The sequence below is a fragment of the Pleuronectes platessa genome, chromosome 2 (assembly GCF_947347685.1).
Source record: "Pleuronectes platessa chromosome 2, fPlePla1.1, whole genome shotgun sequence".
In the NCBI taxonomy this organism is placed as follows: Eukaryota; Metazoa; Chordata; class Actinopteri; order Pleuronectiformes; family Pleuronectidae; genus Pleuronectes; species Pleuronectes platessa.
The window spans coordinates 16,713,753-16,730,875 of record NC_070627.1 but is presented as its reverse complement, the minus strand read 5'-3'; the positions used below and the strand labels follow the sequence as shown (position 1 = coordinate 16,730,875).

General features: G+C 41.2%; 1 protein-coding gene across 1 annotated transcript; it reads right to left on the bottom strand.

The window, feature by feature from the left end:
- Positions 1 to 1,127: 1,127 nt before the first annotated feature.
- Positions 1,128 to 9,493, bottom strand: LOC128449127 (25-hydroxyvitamin D-1 alpha hydroxylase, mitochondrial). The gene is made up of 9 exons (XM_053432176.1): positions 9,217 to 9,493; positions 8,135 to 8,325; positions 7,625 to 7,815; positions 5,016 to 5,216; positions 4,111 to 4,274; positions 3,861 to 4,027; positions 3,690 to 3,771; positions 3,348 to 3,545; positions 1,128 to 2,261 (listed from the first exon to the last, which is right to left on the bottom strand). Exons 1-9 carry the CDS (start codon positions 9,436 to 9,438, stop codon positions 2,148 to 2,150), a joined length of 1,530 nt encoding a protein of 509 aa, XP_053288151.1. The 5' UTR covers positions 9,439 to 9,493; the 3' UTR covers positions 1,128 to 2,147.
- Positions 9,494 to 17,123: the final 7,630 nt, after the last annotated feature.

The following is a 17,123-nucleotide window of genomic DNA, read 5'->3' as shown; positions in this document are numbered from 1 at the left end:
GTTGCGATTAGAAATAGGTGGTATTGTAGTTACACTGATTTATAGGACAGCTGTTCCAGTATTATGTGGACCCTTATCATATCAACGAGGCTTCTCTGTATAATGTAATATAATGTATATTGACGACACAGTTAAATCAAGTCCTCGATGAAATTTCCATAAACGGAACATTATAACATTCATGACAGGAGGATTTATTATAGGACTGTTTCATTAGGCTGGATTGGTTTTAACTGCCAACTGAATGTATAACTACCAGTAATATTTCAAATAAATGAAAGTCTCTCTTTTATTTTCAGTAGTCCGAGGACATCCTCTCACATCATTAAAGAAAATGGTACAGTTACACTTTACACACAGGGTTATTCTTCCAACCAGAGCTCTGTGATTCTTTTCCCTTTTTCCTACAGGAGCCCCACGTTTTCCAGTGTGGTTGGAGGACTAGGGGTTTTCCAGTTCCAGTGCAGAAAACCGCAATTTAATGACGTTTCTACCATGGTCCATTTCTCTACAGTCAAATATTGATCCAATATGGTGTTTAGCTTCGTAGTAATTCCATGTCTAATTTCTAAAAGTGCACAGAACTAATAAACACGTGTGTGTAAGTCAGGAGCTACATCAGTTCTACATTAAACTCTATCACCTGCTGCTGAGTTCTCCTTTCACCAGCTTCCAGAAAACGTCCATCACAGAGCTTATTCATATTTGGCATAAATTGGTCTAAGGTTTTGGAGCTTATGTCCAATTTTGACTGAATCTCTAATAGTTAAACAGCATGACTTCTGTTTAGAGGTGGAGCTGCAGTGAAACATAATCGTTCCATGACAGGACGGGAAGATGTCATGAACGAGGCTGTGCAGTGGTTTTTGTGGAGTGATTATCGACCCACAGCTCACACTCAGACCACATGTCAAACAGGAACTTTGATTCTCAGCGCCATGCTTCCTTCCTAGAAATGACTGCCTACGTGCGCAGCGGTGGTTCCCTGGCATCAAACGAATGACTTATTCCAACGTGATATGTCAGATTATAGGTCTGATGATTTAAATACTGAGGTAGAACAAAGAAACAGGTGATACTATGGGTATAACCTGATACCTTTAATAAAACCAACACATTGAAACAAGTGCAACTCGAAACCTTTTATTGACGTTTACAGTAACAGTTCCAAAGTTTGTTAAATTAAAAATAAATACAGAAGCTTACCAAGTTTACAAAATGCTGATATATCACTCATAGGTAATAGTTGTAAAAAAATAAGACAAATTAAAGACATTGTGCTGCACTAATGAATCAAGGCGTTCATTTACATTTTAGAGACAAATATTGACATTTACAAAGCCTACTTTCCAGATTTCAGTGGCACTACTTGTATCCCTACACAGGAATCATTTCAACAGCTGCCATTTCTTTTCCAAAATAAAAATGAACCAGTTACAAACAGTTTTTAACCACAAGCACCAAAATACACTTTGATCAATACACTGATCATATCTACACGACTCTTTCACAGTAGCTGGAGGTATTAGAAACAGTATCTCCATGTGCCATGTGTCTAAGGTTCTGATAACAATCATTTACACCGTCTATATCCAATTTAAAGAGAAATAAAACATACAAACAGGCTCTTTTTTGCCTGATCACCACAGGAAGTTGTTGATACTGCTGCACTGAACGGTTCATAATCAGGTTTAGGCAGGGCTACCCGATTTCTGAAAAATCTCAGCTCCAAATTCTTTACATATTGCATCAAATTCCATGAAGTGTACCCCGCTTGACTCAATGAACATCTTTGTGAACTGTGTTGGAGATCATTAACTTGCTTGTGCAAATACTTAAGTGCTTAACGGTGATCTCATTAAAATACACAGCTTTAAATTTGGAGTTACACCGCTCCCTGTGGAAGTTTTAGTGACGAGTCGTTGCTCCTCCTCCTTTGTTCATTTGTCCTTTTCCCCAGGCCTCTGCAGCCGAGGTGACAGGTCGGAGCGCTTTGGTCTGAGTTGTGTTGACGGTTAAAGGTCTGCCCTGATATGATCCACTGTGTGTGGCAGGCTCACGGTTCCAGTGGTGGCTCCGCCTGCCAGTGTTCCCTGCTGCAGAGAGGACTCACATTCACGTAACTGATCAGCTTGGGGGGGAGCAGGTCATCGTTCGATAAACTGGAGGCTAATGACATTGTCAGGAACTAGAAGCGTCCGTGTCATGGGCTTCACGGTAACCCCTTCTGGGTCTGGCTTCACATCGAACTCTACAAGGATCTAATAAGAGAGGAATCAGATCAAAGTAGATTTACTACAGGGTGAATGAAATAAAAAGAAAATCAAGTGGGCATCATGGGAGAAAGTGTTGGAGAGTGACTCTAAACTGAAACCCCAGGATTAAGTAATCAAATGAAAGCGTTAGGAGCAGGATTTGTACAATGGCTTAAAACACATTCTTTTACTTTCACATTATTCCAAAGGGCAGTAGGATGAATTGTGGGAAACACAGCAGTTTCTGACAAACTGTATTTAATCGTTAACAATCTAAATCACTTGTTGAATCGCTCCAGTAATCTGTAACATGCAGTATGTGACACAATCTTATTCCTTCCATCAAAGTGGTTCTGTTTTCATCGCCGTCTGTCTGTCTGTTCGTCTGTTCCGGGATTACTCAAAATCCACTGAACCGATTTCCATGAAAATTTGTGGAGTGTTGCATGACCCAAGGAAGACCTCAGCGGGTCTAGGACGTTTGTATTGACTTTCTTTAACATGACGAGATAGGACGTTAGACTTGGTAGAGTCCTGGTTTCGATTGCCAGTTTTCATGAAAGCTTTAATACTTAGTTAATATCTAAATGAAAAAATTAACATTTTTACTTGATTTTTTTCCTATTTTTCTTTTACTAATGTGTCTGTTTTCCTTTTCTTTTGCCATTACTTTTGAATCATGGTGTATTATCGTATCTGCTGTCTTTGATTATAAATGACATTGTATGTATTTGCTTACTGTGATTAAAGGTTTGTAATCTTTGTTTAAATAATAATAATTATTATACTGGATGACACTGCTTACAGTACCTTAAGCCTCTTCTTTTAAATGTTACATTGTGTGTATTTTTTGAATAAATGACCAGCAATTAAAAATATTTAGAAATATTCTGATATTCAACAAGTAATCAGACAATGAGTCAGTGCATCTTGGCTGCAATGTTAAAGTTCCTGGATTTATTACATTCTGTCCTTTTTCACTAAAATCACTTGACTCAGGTCTGGATTAAAACCAGATTGGTCTCTTCTTATTTTAAAGGCCAACTCTATTCTCTCATAGTCTTAATACAAATTAAAGTTCGGCCTACTCACCCTGGCAAGGGCGAGATAGAGCTCCAGCTCAGCGATACGACGACCTATGCAGCTGCGTTTTCCCACGCCAAACGGTAGAGAGGCGTACGGGTGATGAGCCTGGTCTTTGTTCAGCCATCGATGAGGCTGGAATTCATCTGGATTTAGAAACACTGCCGGATCCCGTGAGGTTGCATATTGGCAGAGGGTGATCAGAGTCTGAGTGGAAACATGTAATGGTTAGACGTGTCATATTGCAAAGGTGAAACATTCATTTAAAATCCATCCATAGCAAAGACTCTTTCGAATGTGAACAAATGGCATGTGCCAGAGATTGAGTGTGAATATGCACTTATCCCTCACATTTTTAGGGATGAGGTATCCTCCAACCTGGATGTCTGTTTCTGGGATGACCCGTGCATTTGCAGGAATAACCGGGTACAACCTGAAAAAGAAAGTACAATAATGTAAGCATAATTCAAATTCGTAATCAGATGTTTGTCTGCCAAATTGCTGCAACCTCTCGACTTATACCTGAGCACTTCTTTGACTGTGGCCTTCAGGAGAGGCATACGAGCAACATCTGCTGCCTCCGCTACCCTCCGACCCTCCAGAGCGCTCAACACCTCATTCCGGAGCAAGACCTGCAGCTCAGGGTGACGGGACAGCTCATACAGGGACCAGGACATCGTGCCGGAGATCTGAAAAAACACGGCAACACAAGAGTTTTTACAAACTGTCGGACAGAACAAGTTGAAGAAAGTGCCAGAGGGATCGTTCGTACCGTGTCAACTCCTGCAAGGAGCAGCTCTGTGACGTTGCTGTAGACCGTCTTTATGGGCAGTGCAGTCTGGGACAGGAAGTAGGTGAGATAACGGCCCTCCACCTTTTCTCCACGAGCAATTTTCTCTGCCTCGGTTGTCAGCCGCTGGTCGATATGACCTTTTGCTACAGGAACAGATATCATTTGACATTATGTGTCAGTAAATGTGGAAGAGACTCGCTCACATAAGGTTGCTTAGACCAAGCAGTGAGTTTTCAGCTTTCTAGGGCGTATTTTTATTAGGCTAGGGTCAAGTTATCTTTCTTGATAAAACTCTTGATGATTATATCAAAATTCTCATTTGAACACAAGGTTTTTATTTCCCTAATTTGAGGGAAACTATTAAGTCGATCACAACCACAGCTTCATCATAAAGCTGATGCTCAGCATCAAGACTTCACATTTTGTTATAGCGCAGAGGATCTTGTAGTGCGTGAGGGTTAAGGACTTTAATCTCCTGCTTCCTGATCCAGTGATTATTCTAAACATGTTTGATTTCGACGTCTTAGATCTGGATAAGTCTTAATGTACTGGGGAGAGTAAGTGGATGAGTGGATCCAGCAACGGACAATTAGAACTGAGGGGAATGGAAGGAATTTCATGACATTAAGTGTGGAAAGACATCACACTTTTGTTTCGGTTCTACATGAGGTGCTCGCTCGTATAGTGCATCTTTAGTGTCTCTTTAATATACTCTAGCATTTGATAGATTTAATTAGCATATTTCACATATTCTGACTTTAAAAAACATTTTCTTTGCAATGAAATATTAAAAGGAAAAATTCTAAAACAAATTGACGTATTGCTTCCAAGGTTGCACATTTCCATTATAAAACCTCAAATGATGCTCAGGAGAATTAACCTACCGAAATCAAACATGTAGTCCCAGCACTGACAGAAGACGTTCCAGGGTTTAGGGAACAGCTTGTGCAACCAGCTAGGCATGGCCATAGTAAGAAGCGTCATCACAAACATAGTGTTGATCGACTGGATGAAACGTTCTGTCTCTTCAGGAACCACGGGATCCAGGCAACCAATTCTGGAATCAAACAGCACGGAGGAAATACCTGTTGACACAAAAAAAATACATAAAGATTCCATAATGTTGTATTTCTATCAGGATAAAGGAGTAAATAATAAACATTATGTCTCCATTTAGAAATATGAAGCAACAACACTACAAACAAAAAGAGCTTTTTTAAAATCTTAAAATAAAGAACATGGTAGAATATTGGACGCTTCAAAGCTGTAAAACGTAGTGTCAGTGTTTATATCTATATATTGTAAATATGAGTGAGACATTTGAGCTCCTTTGGTTTCTCTTTAAATGTCACAATCCAGCTTCTATCTAAACAATACAGTCATTTTGGTGACGGTATAGAGTAAATGTTTGAGACGTGTGCAGTCACCAGATGTGTTTAGTCTGGAATAAATCTGACAGTAAAATAAATGAATGCAACTCTGCCCTCCTGCAAGGAGAACGGCAGGAGGACAAAGGGAAAGAGGCCATACCCTCAGGCAATCTTTCCTTCTCAAACTGAGAAATTGGACTGTATTTACCTGGAAAACTCTTCCTCTTAAATCACATTTGGAAAACGATGAACACAGAAAAGCTGGGTACCAAAGTACATTTTGCCGATGTTCTATATTATAAGTGCAATTTGAAGTACTCACTACTTGACATTTTCCATTTAATGAATATTTTAACCTAATTCTTTTAAAGGGAATATTTTACTTCCAAACATCCATTAAAAAATCCATCCCTGGCCACATGTTCCAGCTTCTCCTGCTGGATCCTGAGGCGTTCTCAATCACATGGGATATGAAATCCCTACACAAAGTTGTAGGTCTACCTCAGGCTCCCTTTCTTTTGGATGAGCGTGTTAAACTTCCATCAGTTGGCACCCGGGAGGCATCCTAATCAGCTGCCCAAGCCAACTGGGTCTTTCGACTTGAAGGAGCAGCGACTCTACTTTGAGCTCCTCAACATATCTTTGAGACCGAACCCACTCGCCCTACACAGGAAAGTAATTTCGTCCGCTTGTATCGATGTTGTTATTCTTTCTGTCACTACCATGAGTCCATGACCATTTGAGGTCTGGACGGGAGATCGACTGCTAAATCTAAAGCTTTGCCTTCTGGCAATGTCCGCATTAATGCTTGTGTTGTCGCAATCCGCCTGTCATTCTCCTGCTTTATCCTACAATCACTCATAAACAAAACTCTGATATAGGAAGCAATTCACCACCAAACTCTGCCGTTTTACTACAGCTGTACAGAAGTTAATATCTTGGCTTAATGTAAAATTTACATAGACAACACATGATCAACAAATCATTATGCACTCTGATGCAGTTTTAGGTTAAACTATTCATATGGTATGTAAAGGTGGCTAAATAAAATAAATGATATCGCCACTTCAACCAACTATAACTGCTTTTACCAGGATTGGGAAACATTTGGTCTCCAGTGATGGTCAAGAAAAGAAAACCAGAAGTAGGACGTCATTCTCTCCAAGAGAAATGGACAAACGGTGACTAAATCCAATGTTGAGCATCATTTGAGCTTTAAACATGCTGAGGTGTATAAGTCAGTGCCAATGTTACTGTTACGTATTGTGGTGAGCTACTTAACAGCTAAGGAGCTGACACCTCATTGAGAAGGAGAATTTACGAGGGAGCCTTGTTGCTGTTAGAACTTGGTGAGGTTCAATTGTTCCAAAGTGTTAGTTTGTTTTGAAGAACAGTTGCAAAGCATTTTACTGATATTGCAAAAGAAAATAGACAAAAACTAACGGAGCCCGGTTTCCACTGGCCTACATGTTTTTGTGCTTTTAACAGTGCAGCTGGTTTTTGGTTCAAGTAGTTTGACCTGAAACCAGCTGCGCTGTGTCTGATGTCACTACCATCTGACATCAGACACATCAGCAAAAAGAGCCGTTCCAGCCAACATATTAAAGAGATTAGTGTAATATGTGTTCAATAATTTAATAATGCCCATGCAGTTTGTTTAAATGATCCTTGGCAGGAAAAACATTTTCAACGCCTGAATTACACAGTAAAACCTCACTAACAACTAGCTAATATATACAAAATAATGACATGACACCCCATACTGGCCCCCCTACTTCATGAGTACTTGTACTACTTTCTGATTGATCCTGCTTTGCTTTTAAGTTTAAGTATAACTTTACTAAAAAGCCCTGTCACCACTTTAACCTCAATAAAACAATTGGAATATACTTTCCAGCCCTGGGAAGGTGAGACAAAGGTTACACTGCAATGTTCTAAGGTGGAAATGTTGATGTAATTACAGGATGTCAGGCTCTGACGGGCATTTGTATTTAAAATGTCAGTGATATCACATTATACTGCCCGCTGCATGCGGCTGGCACTAATTACCAATGTTTACATGGTGTGATACACCCTGCACAGATGCATGACATTTCCGCCCATCAGACTGGGTGAAACCTTACCCTCGAGGCCGAAGCGATAGAACTCGCTGGCGATATCAGTGACGAGGCCTCCGGGGCGTCTGCTGAGGCGAAGTTTGGCAATGAGGTCACTGACCACGCTGTTCAGGGTTTCATCGTAAGCTTCCACTGCCTTCGGCCGCAGCATGTGCTTCCCCAGGAGGCTTCTCACCGCCTGCCACTCCTCCCCCTCACTGCGAACACACCACAAAGACTGTCATGAATTTTTTACGCACAGAGTACAAGAGCTTTGAAATGGCCTTACCCAATCTCTTCATTCACAGTTAGGAAAAAAAACATGTAAGACTTTATCAAACAGCTGTTCTGCCTGGATCAAAAAAAGTTCCACGTAAGTGGATGAACTAAATTGAGAGGTGGATGGTGCTTCCTCTTTGTTGTTCTCAGTTACATCAGGACGGTCATAAACCTTTTCATTAAGATTCAGGTCTGCTGAGAGATGATAGGACAAAAGCTACGACAGAAAAGTTTGTCAGATGATATTTCAACACTCACGATGTCAAGAGTCCGTAGTGATGCCCCCTGAGCTTCCTGTAGTCCTTCCAGGAGGAGAGGTCGGAGCGCATGGGGTGCTTGCCCTCCTGCCTCAGCACCTGCTCGATGAGCGCCGGGTCAGCCACGTGAACTGTCAGGATGGGGCCGAAGCTGGCCTTCCACATGGGACCATAGCGCTGCAGCCCTTCCAGCTGCATGGGACACGAGTCAGAGGGTTAGAAAACCCTGCAGGCTACACAAGATGGCTTGAATTATCTTTGATCTTTATAGTTTAAAGCCCAGTGCAGGAATATTTGTGACATGTGCGACAGAGACACTGCACAGTAGCAAATATGTTTAGATTTATTTTAAACGATACAATTATACAATCATCTCATTTATTTTCAATGGGAGGAATTTCAATTAAAAAATGTCTTTTGCTTCACTCTGACAACTGACCGTTGCTGTGCTGGAAGATGTGTGGAGTTTGACCCTATAGAGGTTTTTTCATATGCATGTGCTATGTGCTCACTTTACACCAGAGTTTAAAACGTGTGCGTACAGGCTCGTCTTGTTTTGTGACATCATATCACGTTTGCAAGCCAATCAGCGAGCAGCATGCAGCTTGCACTATTGAGATACCTCCAGTGCACATTCACTGAGATTGGACATTTGAAGTGAAGGAGGAGACATGGACATTTTGAGTGTCGTGAATGAAAACAATTGCATATTCACAGATTCTGGTTTTATCACTGGGATATGAGGATCAGCATAGGTATGGCTTCAAGAAATTAAAGCAACTAAATTGAGCATTTTGAAGAAAAAACATATTAGCGATAAATACATAAAGCAGAGAAGAAATAAACGTCTCTAAACTTATCTGAAAGCATTGTTTTAATAATCCATATAATAATGTTCACTGTATATTGTCATGTTCTGTTGTTTTTCTTTACCAACAACCTATAGGTAACACAAAGCCCTTCATTGGGCCCTCTTTAATCTCCTGTGCATCAGTATGATTTATATTATTAATAAGCAGAAAGTCTGTTTTACATTGTTCTCCTATTTAACTTCATCCCTGTTTTGCACTTGTGTCGTCCTACCTGTAACTCGTGAAGCCTGGACAGCCCCCGTCTGGCGAACAGGTCCCAGGCGAAGCTGGCCACGGACGGCCCGGGCATGTCGTCCAGCGTCCTCAGGTCCTTGGCACCGTGCGCAGCGGCCGACGCGCCCTCGGCCCATCTCTCCATCCACTTGACCAGGGGGAAGGCGCTCCGGCCGGATACTCGAAGAGCTTGCTGCAGCATCCTTCTCACTGCGGTCATGGAGCGGTGGCCGGACGCGGCTCACTCGGATGTCGGTGCTCATTTTGTCTCCCCCGGCTGCAGCCTCTATTTATAACGCGCGACCTGCTCCTCGAACCTGCGGGAGATAAAGCCGCAAATTTTTCTTATTTTGGGCCAATCATGGGTTGTAAATGCGTCGCAGGCCCCTCCCCCGCCCGGATGAGAGTGCGAGGGCGTGAGCCGGGAGGAAGGTGTGTCCAATCAGAGGCCCGCGCTCAGACCATCCCAGACACAGGCTCACGTAGGCCCTGGATAAATAATCCATGACTTCTCTGTTACTGCTCAGGCTTATCTCTGCACCTGTGAGGCAACTCGCTCTCTCACAGTCCAGCAGACGCAGACATGATCACGCACTTGGGGGTATGGTGTCTTTGTGTGCTCAGAGGACCACTCGCCCTCAAGGCCAATTTTATTATCCATTTTTTTTTTGTGTATTATCCACCCTATTGATCTCAGAGGGGGAAACCAGGTCTGTTGGACGCAGATAAGAGGGCTGGAGGTTAGTTTAACCTCAGACAAAAGACAAAACCAAGCAACAACCCATGATCCAATAGCCAGAAGTGTTGCAAATGATAATGCAATGCAAACACAGACTACTAATAACGAGTGTGTGTAAACATCAACAAAGACAGTGGAAGATTGTGTAAAAAAAACAACAGTTAAAGCGGATTTTCTCCAGACCTGGTATCGTTAGAGATAAAACTGTTCTTCTTCTGACTTGGTGGGTTTCCTAGGGAGAGAGTGAAAATCCTGACCTGATTTCAATTGAACTGGAAGTTGTCCAAAGCACCATGTGTGCGGACTGTGAAGTAACAACCCCGGGGCTGTACTCAGAATCTGCTTTGACATTTGCTCCCTCATTTTGGATACTCTAACCAGAAATCTAAGATCACCCAGTTTCAGAGAACCGAGGATTAATTGGCAATCTAAGGTATAAAATAATGAGGCCTGGCGGAAAGCATCTGCGCTTCACGTGTGTTACAGCCCAGCATTGAATATTTAGTCAGCTTGTTGTGTTCTTATTAAATATCGGCTATAATATATTTAAACAGAGGTAATTTTTCAAGAGGGTCCTTATATGTTCATTCATTATACCAACTGTTTGGGAGTAAGTATAACAAATCTTTGATTAATCTAATCAAACCAGATTTTACATCTGATGTAAAGTGTGTTCGACATTCAGCTGTAAAATCCAATACGAATACAAATGGTTATTGAAAAGAATGGATTTAAAATGAATGTGATTTTAACCAATGACATTTTCTTCCTGTGTTCAAATGCATCCACTCAAGTGAACATTTTATTTCCATCAATTTATCACATCTCTGGGGATGAAATTGTAATATATCGACATAAATCCCCAAAATAAATTGACATAAATCAAATAAAGCAAATAAAATTATTAATACCAATAATATATTTCACAGAATTAAATTACAGTGCATGTACCAGACAGTATATCCGACTGGCTCTTTAGTGCCACGTGGGTGACTGAAACATTCCTGGTGTGTTCCTTGTTCTCTTTAGGTGATCATTTAGTTTAATTTATCTGAAATATGTGACTGTTAATCACCCTTAAAGCTACTTATTACCCCAATACTATGTCATAACCATTTAAATCATAAGTTATGGCCACAATATGCCAACCAAGTCCTTTAGATGTGCATTTGAACGTTTGCAGCCTGAAGGAGAAAGACATATAAGTTGGCGCCTGAAAACGAGCTGAAGGAAGGAAGTTCCAAAAAATGACACACTGGCTTTTCTTCATGTCGTCTCATAACGCTGAGCAGAGAAACAGCAGAAAGCAACGACATGCAGATGATTAACAATGTCAGTTCAGTTTCGGTCATACACAGAAACACGTGAAATGTTGTTGAGTTAAACTGTGACTTTGGGGAAATTATTTCACGGCAGTTCTTTACACTGCGGCATCACATGTCTGTGCAGTCAGCTGCCAGGTTAAAGAGTCACTCCTGATATGATATACAGGACATCTTGATTTTAAGAAGCTATATTCTTGGTTTGGTGGGATCCTTTGCAGGACACTTTATGTTCTGGGCTAATCTCATGATTTAGCACGCAACAAATGTCAAGGAAAGTGTGCATCATTTATTTAGCTGAGGGCAATATTAAGTTGCCCCCCCCCCCCCCAAAAAAAGGACCCATGTTGTTTCGTTCTTGTGTCCTAATTTATGTACACCTCAGGGTATTTCTGCAGTTGTCTGCATGGACAAGGAAGAGACTCTAACTTTGGTATACAGACGTCCTGCATGTGCAAGGAAGCTGAACACATATCAAGAGCCTGAACAACAAACACAGCAGCAAAAAAACAGAGACATAACATATTGGACACGCGAACAATGGTGGTCATGGCCTCTAAAGTTAATCAACATGAAATATGATGCAAACAGATTTAATGAAGCCTCAAGAGGCAAAAAGGGTAGAGCTGGAAGAGCATTTTTGAAGCACTGCAGCAGTCCCCACGTGTCTGGACTCAGTATTTACAGTAGTTGACCCGAACATGTGAACCAGACTTCTGCTTCCCGAGGCCACAAAAGAAAGTGTGTGTCTGTGACACTGGGTTGTGAGGATTAAAGTGCAGCATTGAGCAAAGATCAAACCCGCTGTGTCAGAAAACGTCTTTCACGAGACAGGTTCATGGGACTTACTGAGTGGGAGATTATCTTCAAGAGGAAAAGATAAACGTTGACCTCTGAAATTTACATGAACACATAAGCAACTTCTAAACAAGGTCAGTGCCTTGATTAGTTATTGGTTTCACGCAATGCAATGCAAACAAATCCACCCCACGATTTCATTAGTTGGATTGCTGATCAGAAATCATAAGTTTTCAAGCAAGCGCCCTAAACCTGACTTTCCAGGAAAGATCCACACATCTGAACATTTTGCTCTGGCACAGATGCTCATCTTTGGTTTCTTGTTCAGCATGTTAGTAACTGAAGACCACACAAGACGCTGACACAAATCAGACTCTCCCCAAAGTGAAACATTTAATTAATCTGGCCCTGCCTGAGTAACCGGGGATTAATATTGATTATGAAAAAACATAATAAGAAATCCTGTGAAAGAATGGCTTCTTTGTGCTGTCATGCGCTGTGAACTGATGTGGCCCAGTTGTAGATCATGGTATAGAGCGTGGCAGCGATAGCCTGAGAGGTATTTCCCTTTATTGTATTGGCCCAGTGCCCAGAAGGGAAACGGCTATACTCCTAAACTAGTGGGCTAAAGTTCATGGCTGCAGTCTGCCTGTCTGGGTATCAGAGGAGTGTCTTTACACAACACAAATACACACACACACACACACGCACGCGCACACGCACACACACGCACACGCGCACACGCACACACACACACACACACACACACACACACACACACACAGATGTTTGTCCAGAGCCGCACATGAATGGGTCTATGTGTTGTGTGTGTCAGTCGTCTGTCCTTCATGCTGTTTGAATGGCCGTGTACATGGTCACCTCTTCATCATGTTTCATCATGCTCTTATAAATGGTTCATAAGCTAAAGGTTATTTAACCTAAATTGTTGAATCAGAATGACACTCTTCAGTCTTCAAATATTGAAAAACACCCCATCTCACAATGTTAAAGAAAGGGATTAAAAAAGTTTCTGGATCCTCCCCCTGATCCGGCTTCACATCTAAATGTAATGGGTTCTTTCCTGACACCAAGTTTCATAATCATCTGTTAGGTAGTTTCTGCGTCATCTTGCTCACAAGCAAATAAACCAACAAACAACCGTTTTGGTGAAATCATATCTTGGCAAAGGTGATAACACTTTGGGTGGAAACGAACATGTGAATCACGTTTGTTCAAAGTTATATTAACACAATTGACTTCCATTTAAACAAACTGAATTCATCAGTGTGTATCATGCAAGTGAAGAGACGTTTGGTTGCCAAATCGTTTTCTCCTTTCAGTGTAATTAATGATATTTGAAAGGAATTATACTGCAATAGTTTTTCCATACAACTGCGCTGTAAATATTAAAATAGTTTTGGTCAAGTTTGTATTTGTACTTCACTACTTGGGGAATGCTGAAGCTAATCTACACATTATTAATACCCCATTACATTAATTTAACTCCATTCATGTTTAAAGACCATCTGCGTTGTATGAGTTACTTTTTAAAAGTAGTAGTAAACCTCATATGAATGAATAATCTTGTTCAGCTCTTTATTTCCCCCCTTGACAGAAGTTAATTTAATAAAATCCCTCTTTCTTTATCTAGTGAGTTGAGTTAACTGTCAGTCAATTGCAGGAATGATCCCTTGGGGTATAACTGCCTTTGCAAATCACTGCATCAAGACAGCCCATAATCTTTTTTTTTCACTGCTCCACAGTGCATTCACAAAACGAGTACGGGACATACCGTTCAGAACGTGGTTATGGTGCTTATAGACGTGACTTAAATGTGTGTGGCAATGAGATGAGGAACATTACCAAATGTCCACCAGCTGCTCGTGGCCACATGGAGTGACGTAGTAATGAAGTATAAGAATATAATGGTAAAAAAACACGCAATAATTGGTCAGGACTGCAATTACAAGGTAAAACCCCCATCAAAAATAAAAACACTAACATCTGTTAAGATTAAGAACCGAAACCAGAGTCTGGAGTCCAGATGTGTGTCGAACAGGAACAGTATCCATGTGATGATGGACGGTCTTCCTTCCTGGGCTGCATGTGGCATGCTTACAGTACAAACTGAAGAAATCAAATAAGATGTTGTTATTAAACGCTCTGCTTGATCATGTTCACCGAGACACTGGAAGAACTCTGCACAGAAATCTAGCTAACAGGTGATCGAGCATGAATCAGCCTCCTGTAATAGTTTGATTCTAACTGTAAGTTCCGTGACATCACATCGGATGGGTGAAGCTGCACATTTGAGCCGAGCTGGTCTCATCCACATTCTCTCCGCTCAGACGTATGGTACAATTAGAACGTATGGAGCCTGTTGACCTTAATGCTGTTATAAAACCATGATTACATTCCTTGTCTCGACTGGGTTTTCTTAATATCCCTCACACTTTATCTGCTTTCGAACTGAGCTTGTTTTTACTGTGGCCTCTGATGCAGCAGCAACGTCAGTATATCTGATCTGCAGTATATAAAAATACAAGTAGATACACGTCACGTTATTTTATATTGAAGATATCTTATTATAAGATGAATAATGTGGTAAATATTGTACAAAGCTGCAGATCTTAAAAGGGTCATTTTTTGTTGTATGTTTGACAGTTTGTATTAAATGATCCCTAACTCAACTAATAAGAGCCACAGTGAAGAAGTCATTTGTTGTACATGACGCTTTCAATCATGTTAATAATCATTTACCATCGTTAATAGTGGATCCTAGAGGCCGTTATTTGTTCCCTACATTTCTAAATATAATAAAATCCCTCTATCGCCTCATCGCCACTGTGCAGACTCTGACTCCAAATGCGAAAAACTGAATGTTCTTTTTCTTTTCTGGATAGTGTGAGGAACAGGTGTGCTGTCCATCTTTATGTAAGGTCAATGGGAAGAACAAAAACACTATACTTTTTGCTATTTGTATGTTCATACACTTGGGAAAAGATCAAATGTAAAAATTCACAGGGTCACATGCTGCTGAACTAAGAATGGTATAATTTGAGCACACGTTTGTTGAGATGATGGGGAAGGATTTGGGGTCATAGAAATGTGGCCTTTGGAGAAATCCTGACACAATGTTTGAGGAGATAGACAAACTCTTCACTAACCCTTTTCCATTTCTTGTGCCAAAAGATTGGGTAATTCTTTAAAAGGCCATATAAAAGAGAAATTCGATTTCTCAGGCGTACAGAGCCAAAAACGCAAAGTACTGAACAAAGTACAGTTTCAGCCTAGCATAAAGCTGGTGTGCAATGGTCCACACATGACTGATGACCACTGTGTCATATTTCAAACATGTGAGGTTAAATAATGAAGCAGCCATGATGTCATGAGCAGCAGGTGTAAACAGAGAGGGCTGCTGCAGCTCTACACTTCACGCTAATTACCGGTGTCCTTCAGCAGCTAAGTTTACTCTGAGGGGTTTCGAACAGATCACGCTTCCCCTTTCAATCTATAATGAACACATGGTAGAGCGGGCCATTCCCAGCCGGTGTCTTTCTGTATAGATCTTAGTGAGTTCTCTTGGTAATCCAGCTTCCTCCCACAGTCCAAAGACATGCAGATTGGGGTTTATTGGAGACTCTGAATCGACTGGGAGTTTGAATGCAAGTGTGAATGGTTGGTTGTCTTTGTGTTGGCCCTGTGGACGCTGGTGACCTGCCCCGCTGACCCTCAAAGCATAGATTATTAACAGGTTATTAATAACTTTTATTGAAGTGTAAAATAGCAAGCTTTAATTACAGTGGGGCCCTAATTTTTCCATTTCCGTTTGCATCCAATTAACAAAATTGTGGAGTAAGTTTAAAGTACATTTTTACAGTTGAAACAACCCATCAGCAGAAAAGGCAGAAGTACCCTGCGTCTTTCCCCAACATGAAATTATGATTTGATCGCCGTTTCCATATATCGATTACAAAGAGGCCACAGCATAAATGTAGAGGAGAAAACTGTGATGTGTTCTGCTTCAAAAAAAAAAAGATGACATGAATATTTTGTTTGCAACCGATGGTGGAATGATGGGTTGTTGCTGTTGAGCTGTGACTGAAGTAGAAAAGAAATTGGAGCCTGAAGGGAAGCAGCTAGTTGAAGAGATGATTTTAGGTGGAGAAATTACAAAGTCATCGCAGGACAGAGGTACATGCTGCTGTGTGAGGCTCGGTTATTACTTTTTTTCTTCCCTCGCCTTCATAGTCACAAGCAGAATGGGGTGAACACAGAACGATTTGAAGGCAATAAGTACACAGGGAGCAGTTTTTCTTTGAAGGACCTGAAGAAAATATAAAAGGTTGTAAACTGAGGTCAAGGGAGGTTTCTCATTAGTCCAGACCTGAGAATCCCGAGTAAGAACGGATTTGATGTTGCATTTAGGGCTGCAGGGCTGCTGAGCCACTCTGATGTGGTCGTGTTGAATCTCACCAGGGCTGTTGAAGCTGTGGGAAGGAATTTCTGTGGAAGTACAACAGCTCAGGCTGGTTTAGGCTGAGCTTGAAGTGGTGGGCAGACACCCGGAGATAAGCCTCAACCACAGCTTCAGTGTGGTGCCAGTGGCAAGAAAAGAAGTAGGAAATGTGTGATGTGATTGTAGAGATTGTAAAGAGAAGAGCAGCAGAAGCCTCAGTGGACTCAGTTCAAAAAGATTCTTCATGACAAACGAGGACGGCTACAGTGAAACTGGTGAGCGAACACAACCTCAGATCAGACTGTCGGCTTCTGTGGTTAACTGTAGTCAAGGCTTTGTACAAGTGTGGGAGAATGAAGACTTTTAGTTCAGAGTTATACCAGGACACTGATACGTTTGTTGTACTATAGTGTAAAGGTGTTGCTAAGAGTTGGGTAGCTTAGCTTAGCATTACGACCATGAGGAACTTGCCCTATGAAGATTTTCCAACACCACTGACGAGGGGCCGACGTCAGTTTTGGGATGTAACAATGTGGGCTACATTTTACATTTAACTTGACTGTAATCATTGTAATTAAAGGTTCAGT

Excerpts from the sequence above, each read along its gene's own strand:
- LOC128449127 (XM_053432176.1), bottom strand. The coding sequence starts at position 9,438 with ATGACCGCAGTGAGAAGGATGCTGCAGCAAGCTCTTCGAGTATCCGGC. Across the intron at positions 5,217-7,624 it reads CTATCGCTTCGGCCTCGAGG|GTATTTCCTCCGTGCTGTTT; the intron begins GTAAGGTTTCAC and ends TTGTGTCAACAG. Across the intron at positions 4,275-5,015 it reads GGACTACATGTTTGATTTCG|CAAAAGGTCATATCGACCAG; the intron begins GTAGGTTAATTC and ends CTGTTCCTGTAG.